Here is a 25,288-nt window from a genome sequence, read left to right as displayed (position 1 = left end):
CTAGGATCTCAGAATCTGTATTCATTCTGAACAATGACAGTTAAACCTAAAATTTAATAGGAAAGAATTTAACTTAGGGTTATTTCCCGACCATCACAGCCAATGTCACATAAAAACATGAATGCCTGAAAACTCTCCTTTAAGATCAGGAAGAAAGCAAGGATCCCATTCTCACCACTTCTTTTTTTTTTTTATTAAGATTTTATTTATTTATTCATGAGAGACACATAGAGAGAAAGGCAGAGACACAGGCAGAGGGAGAAGCAGGCCCCATGCAGGGAGCCTGATGTGGGACTCGATCCCGGATTCCAGGATCATGGCCTGAGCCAAAGGCAGAGGCTCAACCGCTGAGCCACCCAGGCGCCCCATTCTCATCACTTCTTATATTCAACATAGTACTGGAAGGCCTAGGTAAGAAAAAAAAAGCAAAAGACATCCGAATTGGAAAGGAAGAAGTAAAATTATCTCCATTCACAGACAACATGATCCTATATGTAGAAAACCCTAAAGCACACACACACACACACACACACACACACACACACACACACACTGGTTGGAACCAATAAATAAATGCAGCAAAGTAGCAGGATATGAAATTCACACAAAATTCAATTACAGGGATGCCTGGATGCCTGGGAGGCTCAGCAGTTGAGTGTCTGCTGATCCTGGAACCCTGGGATTGAGTCCCACAGGGATTGGGCTCCCTGTGAGGAGCCTCCTTCTCCCTCTGTCTATGTCTCTGCCTCTCTCTCTGTGTCTCTCATGAATAAATAAATAGAATCTTAAAAAAAAAACCCACACAAAATTCAGTTACATTTCTCTATGTTAACAATGAATAATCTGAAAAAAATTAGGAAAACAAATCCATCTACAATAGCATCAAGAAGAATAAAATACTTAGGAATAAAGCTAACCAAGAAGGTGAAAGTTCTGAACACCGAAAACCATAAAATGTTGCTGGAAGAAATTCAAGACAATGACTAGTAAATGAAATTATATTCTATGCTCATGGATTGAAGATTGATGTTGTCAAGATGTCAATATATCCCCCAAATGATTTACAGATTCAATTCAATACCTACCAAAATTTCAATGATAGATATAGATATCTGTATTTTACAGAAATACAAAAGAGCTATCCTCAAATTCATATGGAATCTCAAGGGACCCTGAATAGCCAAAATATTCTTGAAAAAAAAAAGAGACAAAGTTAGAGGCCTCACACTTTCTTTTTTCTTTAAATTTTTTAATTTATTTATGATAGTCACAGAGAGAGAGAGAGAGGCAGAGACATAGGCAGAGGGAGAAGCAGGCTCCATGCACCGGGAGCCCAATGTTGGACTCGATCCCGGGTCTCCAGGATTGCGCCCTGGGCCAAAGGCAAGTGCAAAACTGCTGCACCACCCAGGGATCCCTCACACTTTTTGATTTCAAAAGCTTCAGTCATCAAAACAGTGTGATACTGACATAAAGACAGATGTAGACAAATGGAATAGAATAAATGGAAATTTTCTAAAGGGTACTTTTCCCAGATTCCAATTTTGATGTGGTTCAACATTCATAACTACATTTGTGTTGTTCAAACTGCCGATGGCTTCAGAGCATGTAACGATGCCCTGCACATTTTGCACATAGCTTTATTTTATTTTTTAGAAAGATTTTATGTATTCATGAGACACATTGAGAGAGAGAGAGAGACAGAGGCAAAGACACAGGCAGAGAGAAAAGTAGGCTCCATGCAGGGAGCCCGATGTGGGCCTTGATCCCGGGTCCCCAGGATCAGGCCCTCGCCCAAAGCTGGCGCTAAACCGCTGAGCCACCCGGGCTGCCCTGCACATAGCTTTAAATATGTGCCTCTGCAGAACCGAGAACATCTCTATGGTACTGCACAGGAAATAGTAGGTGCCCCAAGGAGGAAGTCAGTTCTGTAGAATGATCCTACCACAAGATGCTCTTTCAATCCAAGGAAGTGGAATGTGTTCCAGGAGTCATGATGGGGAGCTGCTTACAGAAGTTTGTTTTGCCGTCATCATGGTAGCACAATTGGAGCTGGTTATATGGCTGGCTGACTACCCTATATTTGCCAGCTTCTTCTGCAGTTAGATGGAACCACGTAATAGCATTCTTTAAGCAGCTGTTTACCCATGACCAGGGTATCTGATGATGAGATGAATTTAGAAGAACAGCTGCCAAAGGAGTCACCACTTGACTGACATGGTAATACATCATGGGCACTCTTAGCAGCCTTTTTTTGCTGCTCCTTTTATTTTATTTATTTATTTATTTATTTATTTATTTATTTATTTATTTATTTATTTATTATAGTCACACACACACAGTGAGAGAGAGAGAGAGAGAGAGAGAGAGAGAGAAAGAGAGAGAGAGAGGCAGAGACATAGGCAGAGGGAGAAGCAGGCTCCATGCACCGGAAGCCCAACGTGGGATTCGATCCAGGGTCTCCAGGATCGCGCCCTGGGCCAAAGGCAGGCGCTAAACCGCCGGGCCACCCAGGGATACCTTTGCTGCTCCTTTTAGAGAAATGAATAGGATTGTAACAACAATCTTTCAAATCTTTCTTTGGTGCCACTCGTCTCTGCAATTCCCAAGGGATAGAGGATAGAGCATTTCTCTGTGTGTACCTTCTAATGAAAGACTAGCAACAATGACCACTGATGTAATGTTTGATAGTCCAAAGGTGAGGGAACCAATGTGAATAATAGTAAACCTTTCTGAAAAATCTATTCAAACCATATAACTCTCAGGACCTGGGGAAATAATTGCAAGGTGTGTGTTTGGTATTGTACTGAGCCAAGAGCAAAGTGAACTTAAGTGAGGACTCTGTCTCATGTTCCTGGAAACTTCCACTCGAATTACTGGATCCCAGTGGTGGTCCGAGTCCTTGAAAATTAATCTTCACTCAAAACCAGTACTCAGGAGACCCTGGAAGGTTTATATATTTCCCTCGGTCCTGGACACTAAACACTGTGCCCCATTAGGGAAGTCTACCAAGAAGGCTGAAAGCGTATACCTGTGGCATTACAGCAGTGTACGGCTTCACGGTTGTCCAGCCTCCTAATTGTTCAAGGGGGGTCAACTCTGTGAACTGATTCATGCCTGGAAATTTGGTAGAAGGCTGGCTCTTTGGCTCTTCCATGTAATGAACAGCAAGCGTTCAGTTGATTTTCTTTCTGAAAAACCTGTGATCCATTTGTCACCACTGGATGTCTCTCTGCTCAACCCTTCCCTAGGATCTGATTAGTAATCCCTGGTGCCTGGTATAGTAACCAAGACCCTTTACAGTTTAAGGATTAATTGCTACCACCTGGGCTTGGTCACAGCCTGTCCCACAGCTCTCCTGAGACCAGTAAGCCCATTTCAAAGACAATCCTTTCTGCCAGTATTCAAAGACTAGAAAGATAAGTCAAAAACATTCTTTTTTAGATTTCCTATTTCTCATAAAAGATTACAATGAGTCAGGATCCCTGGGTGGCGCAGCGGTTTGGCGCCTGCCTTTGGCCCAGGGCGCGATCCTGGAGACCCGGGATCGAATCCCACGTCGGGCTCCCGGTGCATGGAGCCTGCTTCTCCATCTGCCTGTGTCTCTGCCTCTCTCTCTGTCTCTCTGTGACTATCGTAAATAAATTAAAAAAATTATAAAAAAAAAGATTACAATGAGTCTTCTGGGTTCACAAAGACAGTGCTTCCAAAATTTTTAGGGGGCGCCGTGATCTAAGAATACATTTGAAAATATGACTTGGCACATATGTATGTGTATTTTTTATTGAATTATATTGACTTGCACCACTGCATTAGTTTCAGGTGTGAAATGTAAGGATTTGACATTTTTTCATTGCAAAATGATCACCATAGTCTGGTCACCATCTGTTACCATAGAAAATGACAAAAAAATTTTTTTTCTTGTGATGAGAACTTTGAAGATTCACTCTTCTAGCAACCTTCAAAAAATGCGCTACAACACCATTAACTATAGTCACCATGCTGCACATCACATTCCCGTGACCTATCCACGTACTATGTGTGTATAGGCATCTATATATAAAATCAGCATAAAATATTAGAAATAGTACATTGCATACACATGCTATACTCTGTGACTTCCCCTCCAATTCTGCAGCATTTTAAATTAATTAATTAATTTAAAAAGATTTTATTTATTTATTTGAGAGAAAGAGCATGAGAGAGCACAAGCAGGGGAGCAGGTTCCTGCTAAGCAGGGATCCCAGATGTGGCACTCTATCCCAGGACCCTGGGATCATGACCTGAGATGAAGGCAGACGCTTAACCGACTGAGCCACCCAGGCACCCCAGCATTTTTAATTTAAGCCCCACTGAATCGATAACAGTGACCCCACAGCTTAAAAAAACTCTCCTAAAGATGTTTTCTAACTCGGTATGGATGAATTTGAGGGTGAAGGTTTTTAAATATTTTACATATCCCAAGAGTTATGTGGGCTTTTGATACAATTATCTGTTTCGGGCTTTTTAAAGCCTAAATGCAGCTGGGGATAATGGATCTAGGTTTAATGTAGATTTGCATTGGCCAATCCAGGAAATTGTTGAAAAAGCAACTGGCTGCCTTTCATGGCACACTAAATAAGGAATATCTGGGTGATTCGTTTGACCACTAGAGGCAAATTGCAGCTATGAAAAGATTTTAATATTTTCTTAGGATCCTGTATGCTTACATAGGAATAGATAAAAGAAAAAAATTCATGAGCTTATCTCCTAAATGTCTCCTAAAAAGTCTGCAAAAAGCAGACTTATTATAAAGAAGTATCTGAACAGGCAAGGATCTGAAAATTAATCTAGAACTGTTGTTGTTTTTTAAATTTAAGCACATCTATTTTCCTTATGAGGGACAACGATGAAGAATGACAAAGCAGATGAAGGGAACAGGAGCACTGCTTCCAGATGCCCTGGAAGAGGCGGGGAAGACAAAGGGTAAAGACACAGTGGACCCTCACCATCCTTCCTACTGTGAGCTCTAGGGCTTTGGGCAAGTTATTTAATTTGATTTCCGTTAAGCCTTGATTTCTTCTTCCATAAAGGGAAGAATAAAGTAAGGCAAATTTGCAAGCTGGTTATGAGGATTTGGGGAAACTTTGTATGGAATCTAATAGTTACACTGACTAGCATATAATAGGTTCATAATAAATAAAATAAGCTTTTCTCTCCTGAGATCTCTTGTTTGTGCTAGGGGCAGGATGGAAGGGGGAAAGGAAGATTCTATGGATCTTCAACCACAGGTGAGTGGCCCTAAGTGAAATGACAGTCATTGCAAAGGGCCATTTCATGGAAATCAGAAAGTCAGCTCGGAGGCCATTAATTATTTCAGGGCAAAGGCTACTCCTAGGTGGGGCATTTTGTGTGTATTTGCAGTTGTCAGAAGACTGCCAATAGGAACAAGAAGTCATATGAAAGAACGGTCTGGGAGGAATAAGGGAATCTTTCAAGATATACAATGTTTGCTTTGGTGCAGCCAACGAGAAGCCATATAGTGTTAATATTCAGGCAAGTTCATGGAAAACGAGTAAAGGAGACTCTTGCTTTGGGAGAGGATGAGTAATAAATGTATGAGCACCTGCCCATGGTTGAGATACACCATCTTCTGACAGGTCTATTTTCTGCATCCCAGGATAGAATTAAATTTTATAAATCTTAGTATCTTTTTTTACACTATTAATTTTTAAAAATCATGGAGAGATATATACACACAATAAAATTTGCTACTTTAACTATTGTTAAATTCAGTGGCATTACTTCTATGCACAGTGTTGTGCAACCATGATTACTAATCTATTTCCAAAGCTTTATATCACCCCAAATAGAACCGGTACCCATTATGCAGTGACTCCCCAGTTCCTCCCTCCTCCCAGACCTTGGTAACATCTTACCTACTTCCTGTCTCTATGAGTTTGCCTCTTCTATTTATTTCATATAAATGGAACCACACAGCATTTGTTTCTTTGTATCTGGCTTATTTCACTTAGTATAATGTTTTCAGGATTCATCCATGTTGTGAAATGTATCAACTTCATTACTTTTTTATGGCTGAATAATATTCCACCATCAAGATACACCACATTTTGTTCATCCGCTCATCTGTTGATGGACACTTGGTTGCTTCCCCTTATTGGCCACTGGACTAATGCTGAAAGGAATATCAGCATAGAAATATTTGTTCAAGTCCCTACTTTAAATTCGTTTGGGAATATCCATCCCCAGGGGTGGAATTCCTGGGTCACATGATACATTATGTTTTATTTTTTTATCTTATCACCTTTTTATATACTCAAAGTCATGGCCATGGGACCTGGTAAATTAGTTAACCCACTTGACTCATAGTTTCTGAAAATGGTGACATTCATATTTACCTCTTAGGTCGTGGTAAGATTAATAATGATGTGAATAAAGCACACAGCATAGTGTCTGTCCCAAGTGTTCAATAAACTGTAACCAAGGAGATGTGGATGGTTCCAGAAAACTATGTCCCACCCCTTGGGGTAAACTGGCACATGCTGTACCATGGCACCAACTCTCTTCATCTTGTCACCTGGGTCCATGCGGTTCCCCCCTAAACTGCTTTGAGCCTCATTTTGTCACTTCATCTTGTCAACACCTATTTTCCTAACTCGGTTATCAATCTTTTTGTTTGTTTTTAAAAAAATTCTATATTAAGGTAATGCATTTTTAATAGACTTTACTTTTTTAGAGCAGTTTTAGGTTATAGCAAAATTGAGCAGAAGACACAGAGAGTTCCTAAATCCCCCCACACCCACACAGGTACCACACAGGTTGAGCCTCCCGCTCAAACCAACACTGCCCCCTAACAGAGTGGGACAGTGGATATAATCAAAGGACCTATACTGACACCTTATTATCACCCAAAGTCCATAGAATTTTTTTTAAGGGCCTAATTTTACCCGGTTAGCAAGTATAAGTGCTGAGGCTAGAATATAGGTTTCCATATCAAAACCTCATCATCCATAATCAATGGCCAAAACCCAAAGTTATTTACAGCCAAATCACCTTCAACTCATATCTCAGAAAATAAAACCTTATAAAGAGGGTCCTACTTTCTCCTTCCATAAAAGAAACTGGAGATTACTTCACAAAAGAAACTGAATTTCCCATGAGAACAATTAGATCTTTACATGCCCCTCCCAGAAAACCTCACCCTCAGTCACAATATTTCCAAATCTTGTCCTTGTTATAATGCTGGGTCAGCGAACACCATTTTTTCCCAAACGCGTCCCCATCTTCAGTACAGTCCCGGTAGATCATGTGTCTGTACCAGAAGGGAAACACACATTTTGCAAAGTCTACAGAGAAGAGAGACAATCAGAATAGGAAATCTATTTTGTACCTCCTCTTTGCCCTCCTCTCTCATGCACACATGTGTGCATGCACACACACGCACCCACCATCCCACTCAGCCCTATCTACTCAGCAGTATTGGGGTGGAATTGAGGTTTAGCTAAATGTTTTCTTTTCAAGGTCACGTGGTTGAAGCTCTCATAATACGTCTTTGGAGCAATGTGATTTTAGTACTGTCCGAGACCTGCACAAACCTCATTTTCACAATTTAATTGACTGTGGATTTCCTTTTTAGAGCCCTCTTGTAGGCAGGTCTCATTGAGCTACACAGCCCTGGTGACAAAGATCATCAATCAATCACCCTGAGGTGTTCAAGGCAAGACACTCACCTTCTTCAGAGCAATATTTCCAATATCCTTGGTAAGTCTCATTTAGGGAGCACCACTTGTGTTTTGTCTTTAACTTCATGCAGTCATAGAACACTTCATTTCTGTAGTAGAATGGAAAGAAACACTTGCCATCTAGAGAAAACAAAAATGTTTGGTCCTTCTCTGGGAGTGTTAGTTGAGATGTTACAAAGTTACTTTTGCCCCCACCTGGTTGCCCAGAAATGAGAGCCAGGGTCTGGGGTTCTGTTCAACATTATTGGGTCACATGACTGCAGAGCTGTTGGACCTCTACTAATAAAGATTTCTTATTTTCTTTTTTTTTTTTTTTAAATTTTTTTATTTATTTGTTTATTTATGATAGTCACAGAGAGATAGAGAGAGAGGCAGAGACACAGGCAGAGGGAGAAGCAGGCTCCATGCAACGGGAGCCTGACGTGGGATTCGATCCCAGGTCTCCAGGATCGCGCCCTGGGCCAAAGGCAAGCGCCAAACCGCTGCGCCACCCAGGGATCCCCCAGATTTCTTATTTTCAACCCTTCTCTATGTCGCACTTTTTTGCATGGTATAAGCACTCTTGATATTTTGCTTAGCATTTGGCCCCAGTTCCAGAAACCTATCCTAAGCTTAGAAACATAAATGTGAGACTTCTTAAGCAATTTCCCCTTCATTTCTTTTCTTTATCTTCTTACACACACACACACACACACACACACACACACACACACACACACTGTATATAGCTTGGTTTGTATCTATCCACAGTTTTCTCCATGCACACCTGGACGTTATATATACATATTCATATATCCATACAATATACATATAACCGTATATTTTATACATGTAGGGGCATACATGCACAGATTTTTTGCTACCTCCTGAAATGAAGAAATGAATCATACTTTATATCGATAACTTGTTTCTAACTTAGCATATCACAAAAATCCTTTCCAACATATCTTTTTTTTTCTCCTTTTTTTTTGCCCTCCTGGCCTTCATTTAAAATAGCATTCAGAACTTTCTCTAGTTTTGAATTTTTGAATTCATCATCTTTCTCTTTCACTTATATTCTTACTCAGTGAATGACATCTCATCTACCCACTTAGGCCAGAAAATTTATCCAATGTATGCTTTTAACCTTTGGAGCTCTCACTCCTTTCTAATGCAAATTCATATTCTGTGATATGCGTTTTGCTAAATTTATTCAATATTTCCCTTATTCAGATTATTTTCCTTCTGTATATAAAGCTGAAGCAAACTTTCCATGCATGTAAATCCTTATGTACTAAACCATTTATTTCTATAGAATGAAATCCCAAAAGCATGATTATTAGGTTAAAGCACACATGAACTGTTAACATTGCTGGGTATTGTTTTCTCAGAAGACAATGGCAATTCATCTTTCCTACCAATGTGCTCTTTTACCTGGATTTTCATCACCATGAAATTTCAAATACTTTTGCACAATTTGAAAATGTTTACCTTTATTTTTATTTTATTAATATTTATTTTTATTTATTTATGATAGAGAGAGAGAGCAAGAAAGAGGCAGAGACACAGGCAGAGGGAGAAGCAGGCTCCATGCAGAGAGCCCGATGTGGGACTTGATCCCGGGACCCCAGTATCACGTCCTGGGCCAAAGGCAGGCACTAAACTGCTAAGCCACCCAAGGATCCCAAATGTTAACCTTTAAAACAGATTGTTCCTGTCTTGCTTTAAAATAGATGATGCAGAGTAAAATGAGCAGGGTCTGAAGCCAGCAAGCATCAGACAAAATTACTTATTATTTGATGCATTTTTGGCTGATACCATGCTATTTGTATTACTATTGTTATTTGTTTAAATATCTGATAATACAAGGTGTTTCTCCAGAACACTTTTGTTTGTAATATTCCTAATTACTATTAGACATTTTTCCTATGTGAATTTTAAAATCAGGTATTTTCTGTTATATTGGCTGAAATTAAAAAAGTAGTGCCAGTGAAGTGCCAGTAAAGATCAGGGTAACTCTATTTCTCATATTTCTTCTCTCTAAATTTCTCATTTACTTTTATAAATTTTTTTACAGATTTTATTTATTTATTCATGAGAGACACAGAGAGAGACAGAGGCAGAGACATAGGCAGAGGGAGAAGCAGGCTCCATGCAGGGAGCCCGATGTGGGACTTGATCCTGGGTCTCCAGGATCATGCCCTGGGCTGAAGGCAGGCACTAAACTGCTGAGCCACCCAGGCTGCCCTATCAAATTTTATGAAAAGAGAAAAATAATTTTATCAAGAAAAATCCCACTCATCTCCCCATTTTTACACAATTAAAAGAAAATTTATTTAATATCAAAAGTTTCTAATCAACTTACCTTTGATTTCTGGGAGGTGAGTTATAGTTTCTGAAAAAGAAAATTTGAAGCTGACATTTATCTTGCTATTCTTATGTCTTCCAACCAAGAACATGGCATGATCTATTATTTAAAACTTGCTTTATGTTCTTCAATATGATTTTATCATTTACTCATTTAAGTCCTGAACATTTCTTGTTGATTTAACTATCATCTCTAGTGGGTTCTTGCCAGTATAGAGAAAAACAATTAACTACTGTATATCTATCTTATATCCAACCACTAAGCCAGATTCTCTTATTGAAGCTAGTAAACTTTATTAGTTTTCCTGGGAGTTTTAAAGTATGCAATCATACAATAATTGCATATCTTATTTTCTCTGGTTTATGGATTAATTCCTTTTTTAAAAGGTTATTTATTTATTCATGAGAGACACAGAGAGAGAGGCAGAGACATAGGCAGAGGAAGAAGCAGGCTCCTTGTGGGGAGCCTGATGCGGGACTCAATCCCAGGACCCCAGGATCAAGCCTGAGCCACAAGTAGTCACTCAACCACTGAGCCACTCAGGCATCCCAAATATATAGTTTTTTAGAAAAATATTGTATTTATTTACTTATTTGAGAGAGAGGGTGGGAGTGGGGGAAGAAGCAGGGGGAGAGGGACAAGCAGACTCCACACTGAGCCCAGAAACTGATGTTGAGCTTGATCCCACAAGGCTGAGATCCTAACCTAAGTTGAAATCAAAAGCCAGATGCTTAACCTACTGAGCAGCCCAGGAGCCCCTAAAATATATAGTTTTATAATACTGCAGTCATTAACAAAGATGGTCCTATAAGTATGAAAACATTTGCACTTCCTCTTTAGATGACAAAAAGCTTTTTCTTATTTCATTATGTTCTATAAGACTCTGTTTTTGCAAAAAAGAAAATCACATTATGAAGTTGTATGGGATGATACATTTGGTCACTCGGAAATATTAACAGTAAAATTGATATAAGTAATATTATAATTGCTTTCTTCTTTTTCCTTAACTACTTTTAACATAGATTGTACTTTATGTTATATACAAGGACATAAAATAGTAGTTTCTCATGAAAAATATAATTTCTTGCTAGGAAAAGAAGCATATTACTTAACAACTTTACATTTTATGGCCAAATTTAAAAAGAAATTCTAATAAAAGAATTTTTATCAACTTACCTGCAGCTGGTAGATCATCATCTGAAAGACACAATTTTATTTTATTTCATTTTTAAAGATTTTATTTATTTACTTGACAGAGAGAAAGAGCACAAGTAGGCAGAGTGGCAGGAAGGGGGAGAGGGAGAAGCAGACTCCCCACTGACCAGGGACCCCAATATGGGATTCCATCCCAGGCCTCGGGATCATGACCTGAGCAGAAGGCAGACAGATGCTTAACTGACTAAGCCACTTAGGTACCCCTATTTTTATTTTATTTTTTAAGATTTTATTTACTTATTCATGAGACACACACACACACACACACAGAGGGACAGACACAAGCAGAGGGAGAAGCAGGCTCCATGCAGGGAGCCTGACGTGGGATTCGATCCCAGGGCTCCAGGATCACGCTTTGGGCTGAAGGCGGCGCTAAACCACTGAGCCCCCCGGCCGCCTTATTTTATTTTTTAAAAAGTAATCTCTATACCCATCATGGGACTTGAACTTAAAACCCGAAGATCAAGAGTTGCATACTCTATGGACTGAGCCAGTCAGGTGCCCCCAAAGACATTACAATTTTTAGCAAATATTTATTTCACTAGGTTTAGCTTTTAAAATAAAATAAAATAAAATAAAATAAAATAAAATAAAATAAAATATTTTACTAAATTGTAGTCCAGTAAGGATAATATTTTGAAGGGGATGCATCAAAACTTCAGTGGTGCTTATTTTCAGTGGTATAATTGTGGGTGATTTTTTGTTTTTCCTTTTGCTTTAACTGCACTTTCCGGAGCTCCTGGCTGGCTCAGTCAATGAAACGTGCGACTCTTGATCTCAGGGTTGGAGTTTTGAGCCCCATGTTGAGGGTCGATATTACTTGAAAACAAAATCTTAAAACACACACACACACACACACACACACACACACACGCACACACACACACACACCCCTGTATTTTCCAAATAGCGTTAATGATCAGGAACAATAAAAATGATCTCTAAAACAAAACAAAGCAAAAATCAGTAGACAAAAACAAATGACTTACTTTTTCCATAACTTCCTACAAAATAAGCTACAATATAGTAGGGAAACTGTGTTCTATAACTTCAGCATTCTTTTCTGTTTTGTTTTTGCTTTATTCTGTTTCTTTTTAGTACTATCTGAAAGGCACAATCTGAAGGAAACATTTACTTATTTGTCTTTCGCTTTTAAAATAAGATCAAATTGCTTTTAGCATCCGATAAAAAAGGGTCTTGGGGCATCTGGGTGGCTCAGATGGTTAAGCATCTGCCTTTGGTTCTGGTCATGATCCTGGGATCCTGGGATCGAGGCCCACTTTGGGCTCCCAGTTCAGCGGGGAGTCTGCTTCTTCCTCTTCCTCTGCCTTTTCCACTGCTTGTACTCTCTCTCTCTGTGTCTCAAATGAATAAAAAAAAAAGTTTTTGCAGTTCCGTGTTACAGGTTTGTTGTGAGGAATAAATGAAATCATACATCAGGGCTCTGCACCATAGGTGGCACATGGCAAGCATGTATCTCATGGTAACTATTTTATTGCAATGATAATAATTTCTCTTCTTATAATAATTATTATTATTTTCTCCTTGATGAGATGGAAAACTCATTCAAGTTTGCAGTCGATTTTCACAAACAATAGAGAACTTATATTCACTAAAATTGGCTCCAGGATTCACGTTTAGGAGACTCTGGTATCTCACAAGTATTGAAATTACAAGAAATCTCACAGAAAGTGCTAAGGCATCACATAATAAACTGCCCATTGTTCGCAGATCTTCAACTGCTCTTCTCTGAGATTGGAAGAGAGACAGGATCTCAATGGGTGTGTTTTGGCCTGTAAATGTTGAACTGGCAACCTGTACAAAATATGAATTTTTTTTTCTGGGAGTAGGAAATACGACATAAAGAAGGCATTTAGAAATGACTTACTTTTTTCACACTTACAAGTATGAAGGATTCCAGTTGGAGGACACATTCAGAATATAAATTGACAGTACAGAGATGTGGCTCAAGAAATAAGCTTTCTCAGAATCTTTAACTCACTTGTCCCTAGGCTGCTGTGTGACTTTTGGTCCATGACTTAACCCCTCTGTGCCTCCAATTCTCTTCTACAAAACGAGGGCAATAATGGTACCTACCTAATGGGATTGTCATGAGAAACGTGTATTATGCATATCAAGTACTTAGCTTAACACCAGAAATTGTGTCTGCCATCCACAGGGGCGAGGCATGGGCAATTCTTTTGAGTATGTGAGAATGTTTCCATAACACAATGGGTTAAATGCTTTAAAAAGAAAACCTAAACTAACCATAACAGCAAAGAATTACAGAGCACTCGTGCTCGGAATGTAAAACAGTGCAGCTGCTGTGGAAAACAGTACAGAGTTTGCTCAAAAAATTAAAAATAGAACTACCATGTGATCCAGTAATCCCACTTCTGGGTATTTATCCAAAAGGATTGAAATTAGGATCTTGAAGAGGTATCTGTACTCTCATGCTCACTGCTGTATTAATCTCAATAGCCAAGATGTGGGAACATCATAAATGTCCATCCACGCATGAATGGATAAGGAGAATGTGGCATATACATGCCCTGGAAATTTATTGAAGAGAAATAAATTCATTAAATAAATACAATTAAATTGCATTAAAAGAGAAGGAACTCCTGCCGTAGGCGACAATATGGATGGGCCTGGAGGACATCAGGCTAAGTGAAATAAGCCGGATGCAGAGAAACAGATATTGGATGATTCCACTTCAGCTGAGGTATCTCAAATAATCAGACTCACTCTGTGACCATTAGCTGCTAAATCCAAGCATGTATCCTGCTTCTCTAATACCTGCAGGTGGTAGCTGTGATAATGACATGACAACCTCACCCATGCTGGCTGGCATCCTCCCAGCATCTCTGGGGGTGGGGGCAGCAAGAATCATTCTTCTCCTGTGCTGGGTATGGGAACTCAGAGCTTTGCCTGAGGTCACAGATGGAGCTTGGGTTGGAGCCAGAGAGGCCAAGAGGGGGCTGGACTTTGGAGCCCCTGCTGGAGGGAGGTGGGATAGCGGTGATCCATGGCTGGGAGGTGTGATCAGCTCTCCACTAGTAGGGACCACTGAGTCCCCTCACTCCCCCACCCCCACTCCATAAAATAATAAAGGCTCTTGCAGTGCAAGATTCATATTTTAGCACAAACCTTTGTTGAAATTTAGCTATCCGCCAACGGGCAGTTCATCCCCCCAGAAATGGTCACAGGCAGCAGGTGACAACTCCAGAACTTTGGGTTCACGCTGCATGTCAGGGGCTGCCTGCCTGGATGGTCCTCCTTGCAAGGGAGGCCACTGTCATGTAATCCTTCAGTGTGTCCCTATAGGTTGTAACCGTGGAGAAATTACATTTCGTACACAGCAAATGTCTAGTCCTGAAACGAGATCATTCAACCGGGCCCTCTGTGAAGCCTTGCCAGATCAGTCGCATCTCTAGTGTCACTCGAAGCATGTCGGTGGTTGAGCTCGCATGGCTCATCTGTCTCCTGTCTGTCTTCCCACCAGCCAGTGGACTCATGATTGGAGGTACTCCTGCCACATAATCTCTGCATCACATGGGCCTGGCGGGATCCAAACCTCCCATCTCATGGCTTCTAAAATGCTAAAATGCAATGCTTCTCAGTTCTGTCTCCAGGATGAGGATGTCCCTTATTCTTGATGGCTATTTTATTGCCTGTAGGCTGGGTTGCTGTGGGGACTCGGTAGTTAATGCCTGTACTATGACAGTAGCCAAAGGCCAACATCAGCACTTGTGGTAAGCATGTCAGTGGCTCAAAAGAAACCCCCAGAGACAACAATGGGGCCATCTTAACCTCTGGGAAGCAGACACTTGTGTGTGGAGATGGACAGCGTGAATAAATAACATCTGCAAAGACTCAGAAGTGCACTTAGCACCAAGTAAATGCAAAGACCAGCTAACATGCCTCCCACTGGGGAGTCTTCATTCACCAAGACTCTGGGCACCATTGAGATAGTGTCACATGGGAAAATACGACATCAGTAATTCAGGAGGCCAGGCACTAAAAGTGGAAAAATTTTAGGAACACCTTAACCAGCTTCTTGCATTTATATTTTCTTTTCTATGTTCGTACAAGTGATATCTCATGAAAGAATCAACGTCTGAGACAAAAGCGTTATTTTTACATAAGCATAAAACAAATATTCTAACAGATAAGAAAGCAGTGGTCACCATCGCTTTGCAAAATTTTTGCAAAAAAATTGTTTTCACAGCTATGTGCGATCCCCATCAAATATGTAAGAAATGCCTCTGTGATGAACTCCCTTCTTGTGTTGTCATTTACAGTCGTTGAAGGCCCTTCGATTTTGGTTAAGGAATAAAACAGACTTGCCAAAATTCAGTTCCATTTTCAAAGACTCGAACAAGGCATTTAAAATATAGTAGGGTGAGAAGGGAGAGACACAGTTATCAGGTAACACGACTCTTTCAACAGGATTTTCCAAACTGCATTCTTATTCTTTCATTTTTATTAGTCAAACCTTCTTCTTCTTCTTCTTCTTTTTTTTTTTTTTTTTTTTTTTGCGTTTTTAAAGCCTAGCAGTGGCTCATGTCTCTTAGAAATACTTGAAAAATAGAGAGAGTACATTTTTCTTTCTCAGGGTACGTGAAATTCGGATGGCTCTTACCCTCTCCATGGCATCTCAAGTCTGATTACATATGTTAGGAGATGTGCAAGACTCGGTTTTTAAATGTCCACCCCCGACACTGTCACTGCTACTCACCTTCATATTCAGGACCAATCACACTGTGAAGCCAACAGACCCAGAGCAATAGAAACTCCACATGCAGGGCCATGCTCCTCCCCTCAGGGACTGCTGGTTGACCAGCTCATCCTCAGGGATTTTATAGCCAACACCCCTGTCTCTTCCATGTCTCCTCCTTCCTCCTCCTTTTCCCCTAGACTCCTCCTTTCTCTCCTCCCCTTCCTTCTTGTAATGCCACTTCTCCTTCTCACTCCCTTATCCTTCCCCTGCTTTTTCTATCCCTCCTCCCTCTACCCTTGTCCTCCACGTCCTCTCCTTCCCTTCTCCTCTTTTCCTCTCTCTGCTCCAAAGCTAGGCCACCTGCCTCACATCAGAAGAAATGCAGAAAAAGAACTATGCAAGGATTAGGTAAGTCACAGAAAGGAATTTCAGGTTGTTTCCATGATCATCAAGGATCCATGAGAGTATAGGTTTATCTATGTCTTGGTGCTTTTGGGTCTTTGAAAGTCCAGGGAGGCTGGTTGGAGATGCAGATTTGCTTCCAGATACAAGCATCCATGTGCAGGCTCTGTGGATCTCTGGTTTGGGCCTCTGCTCTCCAGAGACACATGGCAGTCCACCCAGTGGGCTGCAGGTGGCTTTGCAGTTCTGAGGAATAAGCAATGTCACATTATGGTTCCCTACATCTCACAACTCTGAGAAGTAAGACTGAATTCTGAAGTCTCTTGTAGTCTTCACTGATATACTTTAAGTTAAAAGTATGTCTATCATGTCTCCTTTATATTATTAGTAAGATGAGAATTTCCTTTGGAACAAACAATAAGGAAAGCCTTGACCCCAAATTACAACCATCAAAATGTCAACACCCATCAAATTGGAGGCTCTCAACTGTGGGACTTCTGCTCTGGGACAATATATTTTATTCTTATTTTTTCTAAATATTTTATTTATTTACTTATTTTAAGTAGGCTCCATGCCCAGTGTGGAATCCAGCATGGGACTTGAACTCACGACCCTGGGATCAAGACTTAAGCTGAGTTCAAGACTTGGACATTTGAGGCACCTTGGTGGCCTAGTGGTCAAGCATCTGTCTTTGGCTCAGGGCATGATCCTGGGGTCCTGGGATGGAGTCCCACATTGGGCTCCCCGCAAGGAGCCTGCTTCTCCCTCTGCCTGTGTCTCTGCCTCTCTCTGTGTCTCTCATGAATAAATAAATAAAATAAAATAAAATAAAGAGTTGGACACTTAACTGACATAGCCACCCAGGAGCCTAGATTTTATTTTAGCCACCCTAGATTTTATTTTTAGATGAAACCAAAGCTTACTCAAGAGTTTTGAATTCCAATTCTAATTAGAAATGATCTCTGTCTTTACTTATCTCTAACATTCTTGTCTTCATGTACTGCTTTCTATGGTCACTTAAGAAAGATTGTCCCTAAATCTTGGACTGATAGATGTCCACATAGGACAATGAAGTTGGCATTTGGCGATTCTTATCAACATCTCAGCATTCATTTCATGTGAACCACTTTCTCCTCTTCCCGGGACTTGAAACCATACATATATCTTGCCAAGGAATACTTCCAATCTCAGAGCACAATGCTTCGTCATGCCTTTACCTCTGCTGTACACAGACCATCGTCTGTAAGATGGTGTCAGTCGTAGGCAGTTTTCCCTTCATGATCCAGAGGGCCAGGAGATGCTGTATTCACCATCTTTGTTGTTCAGATAGCATGTGAACAAGCAGTAGCCACTTCCCCTTCTTGTTTGAACATCTTTCACCGACACGTGGTAAGGCAGTTCTGGAATATGTTCTGCAACATAATAGTTGGTCTTTGGCGCACTATCATTTGTTCTGAGGGTTGGCACTTTATGAATACAAAACCACAGATATTAAGATGTCACATACTTGCAAATCCTAAACCACTTGTGTTTGCCTTCATCTCTGTTCCGTGTCAATCACAACTGCAAGTCACGTCACCAAACCTCCCACTCCAAATATTTACTCGGTCACATTTGTTTTGTGATTACCCATGTGAGATCCAAGAATCACTTAATGAATGGAGACAGTTTCTCATGAGCACATCTTGTTGGCAAGTTTTAATTTCTGTGATTTCTATATGTCTGAGCATTGGTGAATGGGCTAAGAATCGACACACTTTCATAGTCTCACTAAACTTTTGCACAGCCTGAATATAATTCAGGGAAAACTTTTTTAATCACATATTTTCTGAAGTTTTAATTTAATTAATTTATTTATTTAATAAATCTCTGCACCCAACGTAGGACTTAAACTCATAACCCTGAGATTAAGAGTTGCACACTCTTTTGACTGAGCCGTCCAGGCCCTTCTGAATCCTGTGTTTTCTAGAACATTGTTAACTAGGATTTGCTTGAGCAAATCTCAAAAATCTTCAACTACCAAAATTTATTGACCATGTACAGCAATCATTTAAATACTTGTGTAAGTTCTTAGCTTAGAGGGTACCTAGGTGGCTCAGTGGTGAAAGCGTCTGCCTTTGGTTCAGGTCATGATCCCAGGGTCTTAAGATTGAGTCTCCCTCTGCCTATGTCTCTGCCTTTCTCTGTGTGTCTCTCATGAATAAATAAATACAATCTTAAAAATAAAATAAAACAAATTCTTAGCTTCCATAGACCTGAAAGAATGTTTTTTAAAAATATTTTGTATAACCGGTGTTTTGAGATTTGATTGGAGAGAACAAAATGTATTAGGGTATCTCATTTTTAAAAATTAATGTTTTTATTATATTTAGAAAGAAAGATTGTTTTACACAGTTAACAATAGGAGTGGCAAAATTATCATTTTGCTTTTAATTTATGCTTGTACTATTGGAAGGCTTCTGAAACAGGATTTTTTGGAAGACATGTGGTCTTCAGGGAAAAAATGTGACTCTTAAAGATTTTGTTTAAGAGTATGAATGTGGAATACCAAGCAATTATTAGATGTAGATACACATAAACACTTAATCTCTACTATTCTGCTTTATTTATGATACTTTAAATCATCCCAATATTGTACCCTAAAGGAGTATAATGTTCTTCTGAAAATTAACTTTCTTAATCTTCATATCAATAATTTTTTTATTCTCTATGCCTGTTTGAAAATTTTTAATAACTAATTTTTTCATAAAATTAATGGCTTTCCAAAAGCTATTTTTTAACAATAACATGAGTAGGGTCATGTTTTGCTTTTGCATAACAAATTGACATATTGTCTCACTGACATAATGTCTACATATAAAGTACATAAGATGTCTAGAATATGTCTAGAATGCATACTCATATTTGAAGGTAAATATTAACATTAAAAATGAATCTGAAACCATGCCTTGTTAACATTACCATGTTTTGCAAATTAAAATGCATGCTGTGTATATTAACAATGAAAATAGCCAACATGATCACAAAAATCGTTGATCAAGTTGGCCATCTGTACGTCTTTGGAAAAATGAAAAGAAAAAAAAAGTCATTGATCAAATAAGCATTCAGGGATTTCCAAGAAAGATACCTGTTGAGGCAACTGGACTGGCTGGCCAAAGGCCAAGGTCAGAATTGAAACAGATTTTAGCCAAATAACAAGATCAAAATCCAACTTTAGGTCTAACCTATACCAGATGATTCCTCACTTCTACTTAAATTTGCATTCATCTGAACACTAATGCAACTGAGCATTTCTTCTCTTGCTACAATAAACCACTCAGCATTTATGTCCTATTCATTTCCTGCGCTTCTACTCGGTTCTTTGCCTTTTTCTTGCAATTTGCATGAATTCCTTGAGTATGCTAGGTATTAATGTCAAGTCAGTCCTAGACAGTGCAAACACTTACCCCCTGCCCTCACCTTGAACCTCAGCGCATCCGTGCTCTCACTCCTGGACCTGAAGTCGGGCTTCCAGGCTCACAGCTCTGTCTGCTACTAGCTGTGTGAGCCCGGTCCCTCATTTCCTCTTCTCTAAGACAGTGATAATAGCATCTGCCTAACAGGACTTGTGGGGGGAATTACATGAGTTATAGTGGATGAACAGCTGGCTAAGTGCCAGTCCACTGTCTTTTCCTCTGTACCTCACAAGCGGAGGGATTTAGGAAAATTCTTCACTACGGAAGGACACGGGAAACTTTTCAGGGAAGGCTCTCTGCCTCCACCTCCCCTGGGCCCCATTTATGCTCTGTCTTGCCTTAGATGTGCCAGTGGCATCCACTGTTGCCCCTACCAGGGTGTCAAGCACATCATTCCTAGTGTCAAGCTGTGTCATCTCTCGATACATAGGAAGCTTGAGGAAAAGAGAGCCAGCCTTGTCCTCATGAAGGTACCACTCTAAGCAAGAGTGGGTGGTATCAGAAAAGGTGTTTTGAAGGCAGCCCGGGTAGCTCAGCGGTTTAGTGCCACCTCCGGCCCAGAAGATGAGCCTGGAGACCCGGGATCGAGTCCCACATCGGGCTCCCTGCATGGAGCCTGCTTCTCCCTCCCCCCCCTCTTTCTTTCTCTCTCTCTCTCTCTCTCTCATAAATAAATACAATCTTTAAAAAAAGAAACGCTGTTTTGAAATATAGAGCCCTGTTGGGGTCCTAGCAAAGAGGATTGCAACTCGCTCTGTGTTGTGTGTGAGAATGTGGTGTTGGAAGATACCCCAAGAAGGCTTAGGGCTCCCTGGAGACCAGTGGTTCCAATGAAAAGACGAGGCCTCTAAAGCTGTTGTTCAATGTGTATAAAGTTTCACCAATGCAAGATGAATATGCTCTGGAGATGTGCTGTAGAACAGAGTGCCTATAGCTAATAATGCTGTATTGTGCACTTAAAGTTTGTTAAGAGGGGAGATCTCATGTTGAGTGTTCTTGCAAACAAAACAGACACAAAGGGACCAGAGGGAGCTTTTGGAGGTGATAGACATGTTATTACTTTGATTGTGGTGGTGGTTTCACAGGTATATGCATATCTCCAAACTCATAATCAGATAGTAAACATGTCCAATTATACCTCAATAAAGCTGTTTTTAAAAAAATTACAAATGCCAGTAGGTCTAGGCTGGAGTCTGGGAGTCTTTATTCTTAAAAGCTTTCCAGTGATTCCAATATGCATTCCTATTTTATTTTATTAATTTGAAGATTTTATTTATTTGTTTGAGAGAGAGAGAGCACAAGGAGGGGAAGCAGCAGAGGGAGAGGGAGAAGCAGACTCCTTGCTGAGCAGGGAGCCTGATGTGGTACTTGATCCCAGGACCCTGATATCATGACCTGAGCCGAAGACAGACACTTAACCAACTGAGCCACCCAGGTGCCCCTTATATTCCTATATTCAAATAAGGAGTAGTTGAGAGCAAAACAGAGGCAAGCTGATGGACTAAGAAAAAGAAAGAGGGAGGGAACACACACATGTATATATACATGCATATAAATGTATGCATATGGGATGCCTGGGTGGCTCAGCAGTTGGGCGGCTGCCTTCAGCTCAGGGCGTGATCCTAGGATCCCGGATCAAGTGCTGCATCAGGCTCCTGCAAAGAGCCTGCTTCTCCCTCTGCCTGTGTCTCTGCCCCTCTCTCTCTCCCTCATGAATAAATAAATAAATCTTAAAAAAATAAATGTATGCATATATAGAGTGAGACATTCTAGTTAGAATGACACACAGAGATTGGTAGTGCAAACCAGAGACTGAGAGAGATAAAGAGGAGGGAAAAGGAGACAGGGCAGAGAGCAAAAGGGAGAGGGGGGAGAAAGCTGGTACAGGAGAGGCTGAGAGAGAGTGGATCTCCACAATACAGAGAAAGAAGGAAAGGCAGAGACCGAGACAGGAACTAGGATATGGAAAGAAGGCTGCCATGTCAGAAAACGAAGACCATAAGCCTCTTATTTGGAAAACCCCCAAACCTGTGAAATGAGAACCTGGCACCAAAGTGACAATAAAATGAGACTCCAGACTCAGCTGCTCCAAGTCCCACTTTCCCCACCTATTTGCTGTATGGTTTTGGTAAGTCCCCGAGCACATTTGTGCCTCCATTTCCTCATCCTTAAAACCAACAGGTCCTACCTGTGATCAACGGTAATATTTGGTAAATCTCTATGGTGTCAATCCTTTTTTTTTTTAATTTTTATTTACTTATGATAGTCACAGAGAGAGAGAGAGAAGCAGAGACACAGGTGGAGGGAGAAGCAGGCTCCATGCACCGGGAGCCCGATGTGGGATTCGATCCCGGGTCTCCAGGATCGCGCCCCGGGCCAAAGGCAGGCGCCAAACCGCTGCGCCACCCAGGGATCCCTATGGTGTCAATCCTAAAAGATACTAAGGCAGGGCAGTAGACTTACAAAATTTTCAGAATGGTAGAATGGAATTTTAAAATGAGGAAAAATGAGATAATATATTTCAGAGAGCTGCTGGTTTCGATTCTCCCATACTTCCCTTCTCACTAGAAAATTCTAGGGCTCTTGCTCTTGCATTATTCACCTAAAACCTGTCCACTTCCTTGTAGCTGCATATCCAGGAGCACTTTCTCCTCTGTTTATTAATATTCTGCTCATGACCCCAGCCTCTGCAAGATCCCATTAACATAACACATGATTGAATTTTATGGGCCTCATGGATATGCATAAACTCATCTTGGGGCATCATTATTCATGGGGCTATCCCATCCAAACTGCCCTGATTGTAACCACTTACAGAAAACCTTCCTTTGGGAAGCTGCAGTGTCTTCCTACAGACAGGTTGGGGCCAAAGCGGTCGGGCCTGTCCCCAAATAATCCAGAGATTTGGGGAGCAGAACCTTAAGAGGGCTCGTGGAGACAGCTAGGGCCAAGAAGGACTCTCTCAAAGGTACACCTCAACCTAGAAACTCGGGAGGGGTGTGAGAAGTGGGACTTGGGGGCCCCCACAGCAAGGAGGGTTTAGAGCAGCCCTGTCCTCTGGAGGAAGAATAACATGAGCTATAAATATCACTGTAAGTTTTGCAGTAGCCACATTTTTTTTAAAGTAAAATAACAATATATTTTTTTGAACCATGATATCCCAAATATTATCATTTAATGTCTGATCAACACCAAAAAATTTAATGAGATATTTATATTCTCTTCCTTTTCATACTTCTTCTTCAGAGCTCAGTAAGTTTTTTATGCTTACAACATGGGGCAATGAAAACTCGCCACATTTCAAGTGCTCAAGAGCCCACAAGTGGCTGGTGGCCGCCATGCTGGACAGTGCTCTGGAGCTCTGGGAAAGGAAGGCCAGAGAAAGTGGGGAAGGGGGCCGTGGGGGCAGATTCCTTTCTCTGTTAAGAAACTTGAAGGGGTGGGTGAAGCCAGACTGTCTGAGCTATGTAAAGCTACGGAAGGCTGCCTGTACCCCAAGTTTGGGGAAAAGAGATGGAAGAAAAGAGAACTAGCCTGGACAAATTGCCCATTAAGTTCCTGGTAGTCAACTACTATCTACATGGTTGCATGAATCTTTGCACTATCCCTCTAAGGTAAGTCTCACTCTCCCTGTTTCTTGAAGGAGAAAGTGGAGATTCAGACATCTTCCTGAAGTTTTGACCCTGCTCCCTCCAAAGGCTGCCTGAATGCATAATAGAAGAAGTGCATGTGTGTATGCATCTGTGTGCATGTGCGTGTGCGTGTGCGTGCGTGTGTGTGTGTGTGACAGGGTCTCACACTGAGGTTTTGTTTCACACATGGAATCATCATCTGCTGCCAAGGAGCAGAAGGACTCAGTATTTTGAAGCCACACTAAAAGTCCCATGATTTTACACCCATGAGCTCCTATAATTCCCACAATAGCTTCCATAGTTGGATTGTAATCTCCACAGATGAGAACTTGAAAACCAGAGATCAGAGAGGTCAAATGATCTTCCTAAGGTCACCCAATAGATAAATGGGAGAGGGGGTCTTTGAATCCTGGTTGGTTGGGTGTCATTGTCTTCTCATGGCTCCACTGTAACATTTTTGACTCAAGAGAAAGAGCAAGCTGAGGCGGTGGGTTAGGCTGCCTCCTGGGGACACTCTCAGCACCTTTATACTACCTGGTGTGGCTGTTCCATGTTGGGTGATAGATATTGGTGCCCATGTCTCATTTCTGTTGAGGTCAGAAATCACGTCCAGTTCCTCTTGGTAGTTGCCACAGTTCTATATAGATGGTAGGGTTCTGGAATACTTATTAGATAGATGAATAAAAAAATGAATGGTAGAAGAATGGATGGATGGATGATGGATGGAAAGAGGAATGGATGGATGGATGAAAGGATGGAAGGAAAGATGGATGAATGTGTGAATATTTGTGTATACAAACACATCTGTAATATTTACATATTATATATGCATATGGATTGCATATGCAAAATTATTGTTTTTAATTGTGAAAGTCATACACAGCTGTGGTAAAAAAATTTAAATGGAGAATCTCATAGTTGCCCTTAGTTGCTCATTCTCACTTCTCAGAGATCCCACCAGCTAATAATATGGTGACAATGGCAAGATGCCAGCCCCAACTACCCCATGGCCCAGAACAAAGGGTCCTCCACAGCATTTGAATGTGCCAGTGAGCAAGGAATAACTAGGTCCTAACCTGAATGTTCCAGACGTGGGTGTCTGGTTCTTAAAGATCTGGATCTTAAAGATCACTTTACAGTTCAATCATTGTCTTGAACCACCTCCAAATATTTTCTATTAATATCCATGTCTTGATCCAAGTAGGCTCATTAACATTCCAGAGCATCAGTCCGTATCAACTCCTTGTATTTGTACAACATCCTTTATGGTACAAAGAAGCAAGTCATGCAGATACCTGGGGGGAAGCATCCAGGTGGAGAAAAGAGAAAGTGCAAAGGCCCTGAGGTGTAAGGAAGCTTGGTCTGTGCTGGAAGCAGTGAAAGGCCTAGTGTAAATGGGGTGGATCAAGGGAGAACAAGAGCAATAAGGAATAAGCTTTTAGGGGAAGGCCAGGTATGGACGGTGGGTTGTATTATAGAAGTGATGGAGAATTGTGAATTGATGGATGCCCCTTGCCCCCTCTTTAATCTCTCCAGTGGCTTCCATTTTCATTTAGAATCTAAAGAAGGCTCTGCAGGGTCTAGCCCCATCTACCTCACCAAGCATCTCTCAGGCCTCACTCCTCCCTGCTCCAGCCCCAGACACAGCAGGTTCAGTTGTTCCTTAAATATACCTAACTCTTTCTCACATCCTGCCTCTTCTGCCCAGATGAGCCACCATGACCCCGACTCCCCTCATGTCTATATCCCGCTCTTCCTGCAGGTCTGTTTCT

At 40.9% G+C, this 25,288-nt stretch overlaps 1 protein-coding gene across 1 annotated transcript; it reads right to left on the bottom strand.

The window, feature by feature from the left end:
• Positions 1 to 7,203: 7,203 nt before the first annotated feature.
• Positions 7,204 to 10,180, bottom strand: BSPH1 (binder of sperm protein homolog 1). The gene is made up of 3 exons (XM_055310238.1): positions 10,087 to 10,180; positions 7,731 to 7,862; positions 7,204 to 7,346 (listed from the first exon to the last, which is right to left on the bottom strand). The coding sequence occupies exons 1-3, from the start codon at positions 10,178 to 10,180 to the stop codon at positions 7,204 to 7,206; spliced, it is 369 nt and encodes a 122-aa protein (XP_055166213.1).
• Between the last annotated feature and the right edge of the window lie 15,108 nt (positions 10,181 to 25,288).

The sequence above is a fragment of the Nyctereutes procyonoides genome, unplaced genomic scaffold, assembly GCF_905146905.1.
Source record: "Nyctereutes procyonoides isolate TBG_1078 unplaced genomic scaffold, NYPRO_anot_genome, whole genome shotgun sequence".
Classification (NCBI taxonomy): Eukaryota; Metazoa; Chordata; class Mammalia; order Carnivora; family Canidae; genus Nyctereutes; species Nyctereutes procyonoides.
The sequence above is the reverse complement of the archived record's forward strand: the minus strand, read 5'-3'. Positions and strand labels throughout refer to the sequence as shown.